The 13,607-nt window shown below is 38.9% G+C and overlaps 2 protein-coding genes across 3 annotated transcripts in view; one reads left to right on the top strand and one right to left on the bottom strand.

Moving 5' to 3' along the window:
• Positions 1–2,150: 2,150 nt before the first annotated feature.
• Positions 2,151–11,189, top strand: zbtb2b (zinc finger and BTB domain containing 2b). The gene is made up of 3 exons (XM_032585885.1): positions 2,151–2,760; positions 6,479–6,659; positions 7,439–11,189. Exons 2-3 carry the CDS (start codon positions 6,487–6,489, stop codon positions 8,841–8,843), a joined length of 1,578 nt encoding a protein of 525 aa, XP_032441776.1. The 5' UTR covers positions 2,151–2,760; positions 6,479–6,486; the 3' UTR covers positions 8,844–11,189.
• A 99-nt stretch (positions 11,190–11,288) lies between these two features.
• Positions 11,289–13,607, bottom strand: part of akap12b (A kinase (PRKA) anchor protein 12b) — a 46,090-nt gene continuing 43,771 nt past the window's right edge. For both annotated transcript variants that reach the window (XM_032585871.1, XM_032585872.1), the window contains one exon: positions 11,289–13,339. The gene's annotated coding sequence lies outside the window, so the exon portion shown is untranslated. The remainder of the gene's footprint in view (positions 13,340–13,607) is intronic.

The following is a 13,607-nucleotide window of genomic DNA, read 5'->3' as shown; positions in this document are numbered from 1 at the left end:
TGAAGGTTTGGATACAGGATAGGGCTTCCTCCAAGTTTGAAGGACATCCCCAAGTGATTGGCCACAGTCACATTTTACAGGCTGCAAAGATCCATCCATTAATCCTGGCCATGTTTTTTCCCCCTCTCTCAGATCACTATAGGAACAAGCAGGCCTGTCGTCAGGATGCTGGGGTCCCTGAAAGCAGGAGTCCAGCTGCGTCCACCTCCGGTGTTCATCCACCACGGGCCTCCCATCCCCCCGCCGGGGCCCTGCCTGGCCGGATCTGTTTTTCTAAACCGAGAGAGGAGTGACTCACCACTCCGGTTTTAAAACAGGCCAAGGACGAGGGGGAGGGCAGCACCACACGTTAAAAAGCCCTGTTTAAGCGGGCCACTTTCAGCTCAGCACAGATGCACCAGACCTGCTGGTTTTGCTGTCTGGAAAACTGTGCACTGGCACAAATGTGGCATTAAAATGTTTATTGCAGAGTATGTTGTTGATTTAAAAATCGATTACTGCAAGGCAAATCAGTTTAACGGAGATCAGAGATGGGGAAGTCATGTGGAGGTCCAGTCAGCATCTTTTCAGAAAAAGCTGTTCTGAGAAAGAAACAGGAAGAATTACTGAAGAGATGCCGTATGAGCAAAGACGTGCAAAACTAAAACTAGTGATTACAATGTATTGATCTTTGTGACAAAACAGTAAGGTGACCCAGCGATAATATAGATAACAGTTTATCTGCTTTTTTCAATGAACCCCTGCTGTGGGTCTTTCAGCAAACGAAACATGCTTTTGTTCATCTGTCTTTTCCCCCTACTACTGCTTCACTAGTGGCCTCTGTCAATGTTTTGTTTTTAACAGGTGTATATTACTTTATTTTAGGGCTATATGCATGATATTGTATGCCTCTTTTTATATTAGCAGGGTAGAAGCTGGAAAGATCCTTATGAGTTCTGCTTCACAGGTTTTCTCCCCCCTCCTGTATCACCCATGTTCATTTACATAGAGTCTCCGCCCAACCTCCTCCTGCAGTGCATGCATTTTTACTAAGCTAGAACTTGCTTAGTCTGGTTCTTTTCCTACTAAGTAGAAATGCTTTAAAGGTCTGGGGGAAAAAAGGCTGTTTACGTTGTGACAACCTCAACCAACTTACTGATGACAACATCTGATGACAAAATATTGACACAAATCCAAAGTGCAGTTGTGAGAAGGTCCTCCTACACTTCCTGTGCCTCAGAATAGGCAACATGTGTGGTTTAGCTGAAGTTCTGTTCTTTGACACTCCTTTCCTCTACTGAAACCTCTTGCGGTGGAAAGGTGAATTTTCAACAGAGTTAGTCATTTCACTGTTTATAGCAGTCAATATTTTTATTGCCCAATATTCACTGCCTAGTTTCACAGTAGTGTGAGTTATTTTCGGATTATGTTGAAACATGAACATCTTGTAAAAATCATCATGTCTGTATTAATTAAGCTTTTTAAATCACATTTACTAAAACTACCAACAACACTCAAATCAATATTCACATAACTTCTGTGATTTTGATTGATATGCAGTAATGTTTCATATGTTTTACAAACTTCACAATGGAAATACAGTGTAGAATCATTTGAAAGTAAAAAAACTAATAAAAATAAATTAGAATTTAGAATAAAGTACATAGATGTGAAAGAATTGTACTCATTTGTTATGTTATCATACCCTCTTTTAGATGCATCTTAATATTACTGTATTTATGACTGTGCAATGACAGTTTAGCAATCACAACAAAAATGCATGCCAAAATCCATTTGCCCTGATGGGATTGTAGTAAGAAAGTTAAAGAGAATCAACAACTTGTAGGTATTTAGCATTAGTGGTTTATTCATTATTAAATAACATCAGAATTGGTCACATTTCGAACAAGCAAGTTAGATCCCAAAGAAAAACGGAAATTAGTTTTAGACAGGAAAAGATGGACAGGTGTCTCGTAATAGTCTTACAACTTTTTATTATTAAGGCGATTTTAACCATCTATTAAAACCTAAAATAAGTATTTACGCTCTGCAATCTTAAATATCAGGTAATATTTTTATACCTGTAGTAAAATTAAAATCTGAGACACAACATAAGCTGATTTTGCTATTTAAAATCAGCTATTTAAATTGAGTTTAGAAGAAAATACAAAAATATCAAAGCTGTTATCTGGTTTACCTAACTTCATAACTGTTAATATTTTTGTTTAATAGATGCATAGATAAATAATATATAGACAAAAGTGAGTTTGTAATGTAAATTTTTAAAATGATCTGATATAGCCGGGACATATTAAATCTACCACCACTCTATTGTTATATTGAGGCGTTGTTACCACTATACGCTGTGACTGTAGCGGTTGGGTCTCGCCGGCTGTCAGAGAAAGAAACAGAAAAAAAATGGTTAGCAGGGCTTGGTGCCACGACGGTTACTCAGTGCGGGAAATTAACGTTAACTCAACCGCCCCTTCAACGGATTTTTACAACGGCTGCTTTTTTTTTCTTCCCCTCATCTCTCCATACTCTCTCTCTCTCTCTCTTGGCTGTTTTCTTCTTTCTCTCCACTCGCAAGTCATGTGATTGTAACGTAAAACCCCTAACCGGAAAACACCGACGGACGACCCTCCGCCGCCAACGAATGCTGCGTTTACAAGGAACACAGTTGAAGCTGCAGCGAGCGCAGAGAGGACGGACGGCTGGGTCTCCGGTAGCAAACAAACAAGGGCGATACGGAGGAACTCCGGTGATTTCAGCAGAGCGCAAGTACGTTTTCCTAGCAGTACATTCATATGTGTTCGTTTAGCTAACACTGGTTCGTTATTTTTGCGGTTCGGTTTGTTTCTGGCCAACTGTAATTGTCACGGGGAAGTTAAAAGAAACGCGTTCGTGACCAGCCCCATCCCCCTTGCGTCTCGCGCTGTCTGTTCCTACGAGCGCGCGCGTTCGTGCATGTGTGTCCGTTTTCTCGCGCTAGCAACCACGGGAGACCGACGGAGAGTCCTCTTGTTTTAATGTGCTTCCCCACGATTATTCTTCGTGTGATTTTGCTGACATATTTTGTGTACCGTATAGAACTGTTTTGTTCCTGCGTCATGTTTACCTTTCTCATACGCTTTCCTCTCAGGCGGTTCACTATGTATTTTCAGAGTAACCGAACGTCTCACTACGGAAGCGACAGTTCCACGTGTCTACATCACAGCAGGGGCGGTGCTAGATCTTTACAAACAAGTTGGCAAAGACATGGCATTGTGGCAGCTTATTACACCATGTGATTTAAACTAGTGTCATTTAAAGCAACTCTGTAGTAGTCCTAATAAATTATGTGATCAGGCGCATATAGATACTTACGGTTATTTTCTAGACAAATTGTTTCAGATATGCCCAAAATGAATATGTCACGACTTCAGAAACCTTTTGTACTGTATATATATTGATAATCCAGTAATAACAATATAACTTTGAATAAAATCAGCCGCAAAGACTTTTAGGCCTCACTCAGGGTTTCTCATGCGTTGCTGAAATAAAGTTTTACATTAATAAAGTAAAACTATGTTAAGTCAGTAATGACTAACATTTTTCCCTTTTAAGTGGAATAAATTTAAACTTATGCTTGTTGTTTATTTGTTCATGTATTACTTTATATGTTTTGTTATAATTTGTCTTGTTAGCACTGTTGCTCTGAACAACAAAGTTCTCTGGGTGCGATTCCCAACAGGGCCTTTCTGCATGTAGTTTGTACATTCATTTTATTAAAGCGTGGTTTTTCTGTGGGCAGCCCCGCTTCATAGGTTGCCCTTAGGGTTGTTTGTGAAGAGATGTTTGTCGTGTTTGCCTTTGATGTGCGTCATGATACATTGGCAAACCAATCCAGGGTGTACCAGTTTCTGACACAAAGACTGCTGGTGCAAGAATATGGAATGGATGGATGCTGTATAAGTGTTATTGTTAATTTTTTCATTTAACCTTCAGTCTGCCATGGACTTGTTTAATTTTTCTGTAAATGTTAGACTGTATTCAGTGCTTATAGGTAGAGCTAAAGCAAACAATTTTCTGCTAATGTGGTAATCTGTAAATATGCACCAATCAGTCCACTAAAGATCAGATACAAATGGGTACAATTTCCAGAAATCTGAAGATAATTCAGCTAGTTATTTGCAAGTATAGACATCACGGAAATATTTTTAATATTCTTCTTCAATATTCACAATAATTTTATTTTTTGCTAAAAATTTGAAAACCACGTATCAGTTTCTTGACATTACAAAATTATAGACCGTCTTTTGTGGTTTTATCGCAACCAAATATGAAGAAGTTATAAAGATAGACATATTTTTTGCAAGGCATTGTTCAAATGGGTGAGCCATAATTTTATTTTTGATTGTGGTTTTTGTTTCGATACTGCAGTTAGAAATTAGAAGATGACCAATAACTTTCTGCAATAACAAATGAGAAAAACACAATATTTTTCTGTAATTTTATCATTTAGCTCCTAGACCTGCTGTAGATCTGTGGACAACATTTTAACTAAGTGCCTGGCTATTAATTTTAACATTTTAACTTGTCGGACCAATACCGATATGTTAAAAAAAAAAAACTCAAGTTGGCCGATACCGTTGTTGATACCGATTAGTAGCATCCCTAATACACAGTTTATGGTATGTGTTATTTCAAGACTAGCCCACTCTTTTATTATTTTTGACCTTTGGTATTTTTTCTTTGTACTTAAGTTTAACAAATTAAAAGCAAACATCTGATATTTTAAACAGTGTACTCTCACTGTGTTTGTTGATTGCTTTCTCTTTAAACCCTCCCTAAGTGGTTTCTGTTGTCTCCTCTAAGCAGATGAGTAATCAGATTTCAGTCAGTCTGAACTTAAAGATCAAAATATTTGTGTTAACATTATAGATACATATTTTTACTAAGCTATTCAGTTTAAAACATAAACCACAGCGTCAAATGGTATCAAGATTCTGTATTTTCTTCAGTTTTTATTTTTAAAGCTTTAAATGCTTTTGTTTAATCAAGCTTAAATATACCTGAGGGAACATTCATAATGAGTAAAAGTAGAACAGTAGTTTTTAGCTTCTTAGTGTGTGTTGCTGTGGAAATTCATAAGTTTTCAGATGGATGGTACCTTATGGTTTTCTGGATTGAAAGTTTGTAGCAGATTTCTGATCATTTTGAAGACTCAACACCGATGAGTTATCTGGTGCTGTCTGTCTCCAGACTTTTTTATTTGTGCTGTTGGGGAGAAAGTGTCAGTGGAAGGAGAGTGACCCTTCCCATAGGCTGTTTTCATACTTCTCTTGAAGGGGGTAGAACCAGCTCTGCCTTGGAATGTGTGTCGACACCCATAACCCTGATCATGTGATGGCCTGGAGCCCTCTGGGTCCTTTGGTGACCTTTAGGGTCAGCAAAACTCATCTCATTGGTCAGCAGAATGCAGGCACCTCTGAAATGCCTCTTAAGGCTGACTTTGAGTGATTGGTGCTTCATCAAAGTAAATTCAGTCGAATTTCTAAATCTTGTTTATGGTCAAAGCTGTATAGATTACATTTTTAATCATACATTTTTCTTTTAATTAAACTTCTTGGTAAATGTTTTGTGTCATAGCTAATGATAATCTCTCTTTCACCAGAAGGAACTTATTAATTTTAATTGTAGGTTGATTACTAGCATCAAGGTTTTAAAAAATTTTGTTAATCATCTTAGCGAGAGTCCAAAGAATGCACCCCTTTTCCTACTTGTTGCTGTGCACTGCATATCAGCTGGCCGAAAGACAGCCAGGCTATAAACACATTAAGCAATGTAAAACTACAAATCAGTTTAGCATAGTTTTTCAATGTTGTTATGCATCAAATAATACATCTATTTAACATTGTCATTTTATCTTTAATAATGTATGTAATATGTTATAGGTAGAAGTAACTGATTCATTTTGCTTTTAAATAAAGCAAATGTTCCCTAAATGATTAGATAATTTTATACTTTGTAGTTTTCCATTTTGTATGTAAATATGGTGATATTTTGGTATTTTACTGAAATTCATCATACTGTGACAATCTTCGACTGACCCATGCTTGATCTCAACTATTTGTTTGGTTTATATGACAATTTTATTCTCACGATTATCAATAGAAGTCAGTTAAGAACTTGTGTGCATAAAATTTATGGTACTATAAAACAGTCAGGTTGTTGGTTAAAGATATCTGGAATTCACAATTAAATGAACTAATTCAAACAGAGGTGTTTTATTTGACCAAACCTTTTTTGTTCCTCACTGTTTACTTCTGTTTGATACAGATTAGATATATAGCCTCCATTATCTCTAAGTGATTCTTTACAGCTGTTCTACGTTAGCCTTTGTGAGGTTGTTAGATCATCACTGACAGCTTGATGCTTTGTGGTCACAACAACCTCTCGTCTGCTGCTTGACGGGAAACTTATGGCTTCTTGTGTGTGTTTGTGTGTCTTTGTGCAGGTTGAAGAATGGAGTTGGCCAACCATGGTCTTATCCTGCTGCAACAGCTTAACGCTCAGAGGGAATTTGGCTTCCTGTGCGACTGCACTGTGGCTATTGGAGACGTCTTCTTCAAAGCCCACAAAGCGGTCCTCGCTGCCTTCTCCAACTACTTCAGAATGCTCTTTATTCACCAGGACAGGTAGGAATAAATGGGTCATTCTCTGTGTATATAAAGATAGAAAACAGAAGTTGCTGCACCCTGGCCTGAGTCAGCTGTTTGTAAAACCACCTGTTCTGCAATTACAGCTGGAGTGTTTTTTTTAACATATGCTTTCAGTGACTTATAATTTGACTTGTGAAGCAATTGGTTGCATTTATTTTATTTAGGGATGCCAGGCTAAAAGGACCTGAATACACACCACACTTTTTTATCCCAAAATTCAGCTAAAATGACTTAAATTCTTTGGTTGAGTTAGGACAATATATGGAAAACGGCAAGATTTCATTTAAAATAGGGATGCACGATATATTGGCACTAACATCGTCGATATTAGTAATTTTTCAGTCTGATGAATAAAATTGGGCCAATATTAATAATCAATATTTATTTCCATCTTGTTGCCAATTGCTTCTGGAGGGAGAAGGGAGCATATTAGTCATGAGATAGTGATGCAGAGCAGGATTAATTAATCGAAGCAGAGGAGCAGTGCTGGAGTCAAAAGGCGTCTGTGTGCCGCTGCCAGTCTTGGTCAGGATTCTCTTGCAAAAGACATTTTTAATCTCCATGGGATTTTCCAGGTGAAATAAAGGTTAGATGAAAGGAAATAACAAAGGGACATGAAGTATGTATAATAATGGTTACTGGCAACAACGACAATAGTAATAAAAGATATCGGCCCAGATTTTTAAGCCTGCGCAACCCTAAATTAAAAGCTTTTAATCTTTTCCCACTATTCACTGTAATGTATTTGGTTCCAGTGACTGCGTGCGTCTGAAGGCCTCTGACATCCAGCCAGATATCTTCAGCTATCTCCTCAACCTGATGTACACAGGCAAGCTCGCCCCCCAGCTAATAGACCCGGCGCGTCTCGAGCAGGGAGTCAGATTCCTCCACGCGTATCCGCTCCTGCAGGAGGCCAGCCAGTCGGTGTATTCCCACCCCGATCAGAGCATCAACCTCTCCACCTCGCTCTACGGCATCCAAATATCCGACCAGCAGGTGGCGCTGTCAGCCAGCGTACCAGCTCGTCGACAGCTCTCCTCACCCTTTGACTTGGAGCAGCTGAGCTCAGAGGGGAAAGTGTCCTCAGCCGCCACAGTGTCGTTCACAAATGCCCTATTGTCCAAGCAAGCTGCATCGCCCCCTGATATGGAGGCCTCAACCAGCAGCATGAAGGCATCTGGTGAGGAGGGGGCAATGGACGTACTGAGCGCAGATGGTTCCTCCGCCACTGCGATCCTCCATGTAAAGCCGAGCATAATGAAGAGAAGTTCCTCCTTCAGGAAGTATTACTCGTGCCACCTCTGCAAGAGCAGATTCACCCAGAGAAGTCTGCTGAGAGAACATCTCCTGCAGCATACACAGGCTCTTCAGCAGGCAGCGGTGGAGCCCAGCAAGGCGCCGCCGTCGCCTGCTGTGATCAGAGAGAACAGCCTGTTGGCAGAGGGGCTTTCTAAAGGAAACAAGGCCGGCTCGAGCGCCTCAGCCACAGCTGTGGAGATCATCAGCGACAGCGAACAAACTCCCGTTTCAGGCACCAACTCTGACTCTCCCCAAGCAGAGGTGTCCACCTCCACATGGGGGGTGGGAGGGTTAAGCTCTCAGGCAGACACTCCGCCTCCATCGGACATCGCGGACATCGACAACCTGGAGAATGCCGACCTGGACCGCGAAGTGAAGCGCAGGAAGTACGAGTGCTCCACGTGCGGACGCAAGTTCATTCAGAAGAGCCACTGGCGCGAGCACATGTACATCCACACGGGGAAGCCCTTCAAATGCAGCGCGTGTGGGAAAAGCTTTTGCCGTGCCAACCAAGCCGCCCGTCACGTCTGCCTGAACCAGGGGGCTGACACCTACACCATGGTGGACCGGCAGAGCATGGAGCTCTGCGCTGCAGGGGAAGACAGCAACCAGATGGAGGCCATGTTCTTGGGCTCCTCAAAGCCTTACAAATGCAACATTTGCGCGACGACCTTTTCCAGCCCTGCTGAGGTGATCAAACACCTGTGCTTCTCCCAAGGGGGATTAGCAGGACTGTCGGGAAGCATAGGTGCAGGCATGCTGCTGCAACAAGAAGATGTCTCCAAAGATGAAGGCTCTGATTTGTCCAACTCTGGCACCCCACCAGAACCGATAAAGACTGAGGAGATTCTCGTAGAATAGCAACCAAACAGTTTTTGTCTGTTTTAACATGTTTGCCATCTAAATTATGGTTAAAATAGGTAAGCTAAAGAAATATTTGTCAGGGTATGTTTGCTAGATATTCTTAACCTTTATTTCATGATAAAGTGCTTTAAATGTGTAGACCCTAAGAGTGCTAATTATAAAGATTTCTCTCTATACAATCATAAAAATTACACACACATTTCACTGAAGGCTTTGGGTTAACCAACAATAAAACACTGATTTGTTATGCTGTAATAAACTCTTTGCGTGCAGCTGTCTGCTCTTTTTAACATAGGAAGAGAAAGCTGAGGCCGTCTAGAGTTGTTAGACATCAAGAGTTGCAAAACGCTGATAATTCCTCTGCAACTGCAGGGAATTTCCACATGGGCAGAAATCTAGACATAAACTGGCAGCTGCAAGCACACAGACAGTCTGTGCTCACTTTATTTGAACCGACTCTGTGTCCGTCTTCCATCCTCTGATGTTGGCTGAACAGAATAAATATGTTTATGTAACGTAACGACCATTCACCGCATCTTCTCCAGCACCTGGCTATGTGTGTGCCTCTGTGCTTAGTGGTGTCTTAGTAGGATTACCGTCTTTTATTCCTTGTCACACCAGACAGAGAAACAGGCTCGCATTGTCTAAATTTATGTCACTTTCTTTGTTTTCCTCACATTTGCCAGCCCTGTTATGTATTATATAACTCTTTGGTTACTAACACTGTAGCAACATGTTCCATCCAGACCCTCAATCTGAGGCTGTAGAATATTGTAAATCATGTGTGTTTTCATATAACTCATTTGAATCTATTTCTGGATCCCTTTTAAAGTTTATTTGATGTTTTTCAAATTTTATACACAGCGCTATATTCATAAAATGACAATATATTTCAAAGATGTAAGATTATTCGTGGTCTGATCGCTTCCAAAATCTTAACATGTGAAGGATATGAATAGACTTGTGTTGAATTGTTAAGAAGGTTTTTCAAAGTCTTGCCAAATGTGTGCTAAAGGATATTTGTTGTGTTAAAAGGGAAATAGTTTCTTCTATATTTTAACATTGTTTTGTTGTATTTGTATGTTTTTAGTTTCTGCCCATATGAGAATAAAGAAGTGATAGAAGGTTGCAACGTTTAGAAAAACATTGTAGAGGCCTGATTATTTCAGCTATCTGGACTGGAAGTCATATCTCAAAGAACAAGATGGTTTACACATGTTTTGTTGGAATATAAAATGTGTTTTATTGATCTTCCATATCAGTTCTTGTGCTACTGATGACTAGAATTAGAGGTTTTTATACATATTGAATAAATGAGAAGCTCACATTAATATATTGTGTATAATCTTTAACATTATTCCATATGTATGCAGATAATCTAAAGCTGCCAAAGAATTAATTGTTCCCTCTCACTTGAAATATTGTACTTTTTTCCCCTTTATATTATAAATTTCTGCAAAATTTGATCTTTACTCCAGTAGCTAGACTGACTTTGAGCTTCCCATTCATTCATTTTATAATATTTCATATTAAAATAATTAATTCTCTCTCTATAGATATTGAAATTTCTTTTTTTTTAAAAAGCTATTTTTCTTCTCTTTGGTTCAGCAACTCTCATAGTGATACTGGTGAAATGTATGTGTAAGCTAAAGCACACAAAGACATGTTTGATTAACAGGAAATGATTTTAAATGTCCTGCTTGAATAATGTTTAATTATAATACTTAATGTGGTCATTCTTGTTGTAATAGCTTTTATAATTTCTTTATCCCCTATTCTAATGCTAGAAATCTAAAGTTGCAGGATTGAAACTTGATCCTGCTCACGCAGTGTGTAGCTAGATGGCGCTGTTTTCTTTTACTACCCTCTCAGGTTGAAAGAGAAGGAAACTGTCAAATCTGAAGTGATTGTTCACTGTTTCTATGTTACCATGAATCCGAGTACTTTTTCCTTCACTTGCGAGCTGTCAGTGATTTTTCTCATTTTTAAACTGATCAAATTTCAATGCTACTGTCCCTTGATTTTCCAAACAAATGATCCACTGAAATATGCACACGTCATTGGAAATTCTCTATGTTCAATTTCAAAAATTAATGTCTGTGCTCAATCTTTTTCTAAACAGCCAAACATCTCAGGAAGTTGAGAAGTTTGACTTCACTGTCGAGCTGTTGGTCATTAAATAAATAGTTTGGGACTATTGTAAAGAGTATGCAATGTAAACCTCTTCCTGGTGCCCATTTGACATCTACTGTGACGATTCTGTGTTCTCAGGAATGTAATTTTATCTGTTTTAAACTTTTTTTGGCCATGAAGAAAGAATAAAAACACGTCTTTACATAATAAGGGATTTTGTGTCGTGATTACCAACTTGCCAGTTGAGCTGCAAATAAGTAATTGTTTTAAAAATGTTCGTCTAATTCAAGAAGCAATAGAGAATCCAGACACATTTTCTCTAACTTTATTGAATGAAATATAGACAAGTTTCTGAATCCTCACTATTAACAGCTTGGAAAATATAAAAGACAACTATGACCATGCTACATGAAACTTTTGCTAAATGGCTGCAGGTTATTTGTTAATATTAATATTACAACAATATTATTTAGGTACATACAGGAGGTATACAATTTGTACAAATGTTATCACGTTCACAGTTATTGTGGGATACAAACAACGGAGGACTTGAGATGGGTAGGGTAGCCTCTAGATGCTAATCCTTTGCAACAAATGCAAGTCTTTAGTTTTCTAGCTTTCTCTAATTATTTTTTCTTATTATTACATAAAGCAAATATGGATCTTTTACACACAAGATTGGCGCCTAAACTGTGGCACAAATGTCCACATTTTTTAACTTAAAGCTGAAAGAAATGCCAGCTTTTAGCACTGCTAGCTTATATAAGCCACTAAATTAAATTTCACTGATTAGAAAAGCAGCTCTACATGACTGACCTGGTGCTATTCTTCAAAAGTTAATCAGAAATATGCCGCTTTTTGTGGTAAAGTCTAGTTGCTGGACTATTCTTGAAGCGTCCTTTTACAACAGAGATACAATGCCTGACACAAAGTAGCTGGGTGGATACTTTGGGAAGCTAATTGGATGCAACTGGTGTCCTAGTCCTATGATCGATGGAGAGACCATGGCTCCCTGATTAATCCTAACTGAATTTGGCTTTTAGATTAACAGAAAAAAAATTAGCTTCTGTATTTATTTCTGGTACCATGAAATTTGTGCCTTTCTAAATCATCCCTCGCTCTGTTTGTGTCCTCCCTGGTGCCAGTATTAATGAACCTGAGCTATAGCGCTTGGTGAAGAACACAACGTTGTGCAGAACTAGCTCACCTTCAACGTGACCCCAAGAAACCAGGGATTAAAGGGTGTAAAGGTTTTTTTTTTCCATAAGAAAATGGTGAAAAACATATGAACTTTCTGTGTTTCTGCAGAGAAAGTGAAGTAGTAATTAATCAGGAAACATTAAACACCATACACATGAAATGCTTTGTGTTTTGTCATAAATTCTTGTTGAACCAGTGTTAAAAACTGGCATGTGTATTCTTTGTAACACAGCAAATACTTCTGCCACATTATAAGCTCATAGTATTTTATTATCACATTAAACAATGTGTGACAATGTCTTTTCACAGTATATCAGGCAGTGAATTTGTCTTATGTACATGAATCTCATGAAATATTAAGTGGGAATGCAGAGTGAAGCACACAATGTGATAAATTCAAGCACGTGGTGCATTTTTAGTAGTTATTATTTTAATCTCTGCTCCTCTGCCTGTGGAATAACACTTGTACCATGACTGAGTTATATTTACCTACAAAGCCTTGAAATAATTTTCTTGTATGCAACTTTTTTTTTTATGTATATCATTATTCAGCCGGATGCAATTTATAAGAAAGTTTAAGACGTGTCCGCATCAAGTTTAAAACAAAAAAAAATACCTGTTGCACGACAGCATAACGTGAAGTCCTTACGATAAACAAAACGAGACGAAATGAAAAGTAAAAATAAAACACATATGTTGTGAATGAATGAATAATCAAGATATAAATACAATATACATGATAATAATCACCCATCTTTTCACCTTCTCACACCGCTGCTACTATGCACATAAAAATTCACACTCTTGCATACGAAACACTTCCACTCTTGTCCACCAGGTTGCAGCGGGGGCAATGAGAAGTCACTGAAGGTACACAGGTGTGATAACAAGCCAAACAGGATGTTTCTGAGTGACTGGACATGCATGAGTGTTAAGGTGAGTGAGGGTGCAGTGGGCCGTCATGGTGCTGTGACAGAGCTGCAAGGGAGAGTCAGAGGACAGGTGGGAGGAGAGAGGAGGAGCTGTTTCTCAGTCTCTCTGTGCAGGATGGGTTCAGTCATAGGTGACACCACAGAACATCCTCTCTCATTTTATCTTTCTCTCTCTCGCTTCCTGGTCCTGACAAGTGCGCCTCCCAGGCAACGGTGCTGCATCCTCACCTGTGGACGAGGCAAAAAACATGATTTTAGAACAAGAGACCACCTATGGGTTACCGTACAGTAACCCATAAGTGCAAATTTAAGTGACAGGTTGTACATTTTGTGGTGGCATTCTTTTAAGTCCAAAGTCCAAAGCAGACTTCTACCATTTATAACCAACTCTGCTTCCAAAAACATTAAAGCAATTTGTGCAGACAACAATTAATGGACCTTGAAAGCACAATTTTCTTTTCATTTCCAGTAGGCAGCTCTGTACACCAAGAACTAA

This window comes from Xiphophorus hellerii, chromosome 15 (genome assembly GCF_003331165.1).
Source record: "Xiphophorus hellerii strain 12219 chromosome 15, Xiphophorus_hellerii-4.1, whole genome shotgun sequence".
In the NCBI taxonomy this organism is placed as follows: domain Eukaryota; kingdom Metazoa; phylum Chordata; class Actinopteri; order Cyprinodontiformes; family Poeciliidae; genus Xiphophorus; species Xiphophorus hellerii.
This window is presented reverse-complemented; position numbering and strand designations above follow the sequence as displayed.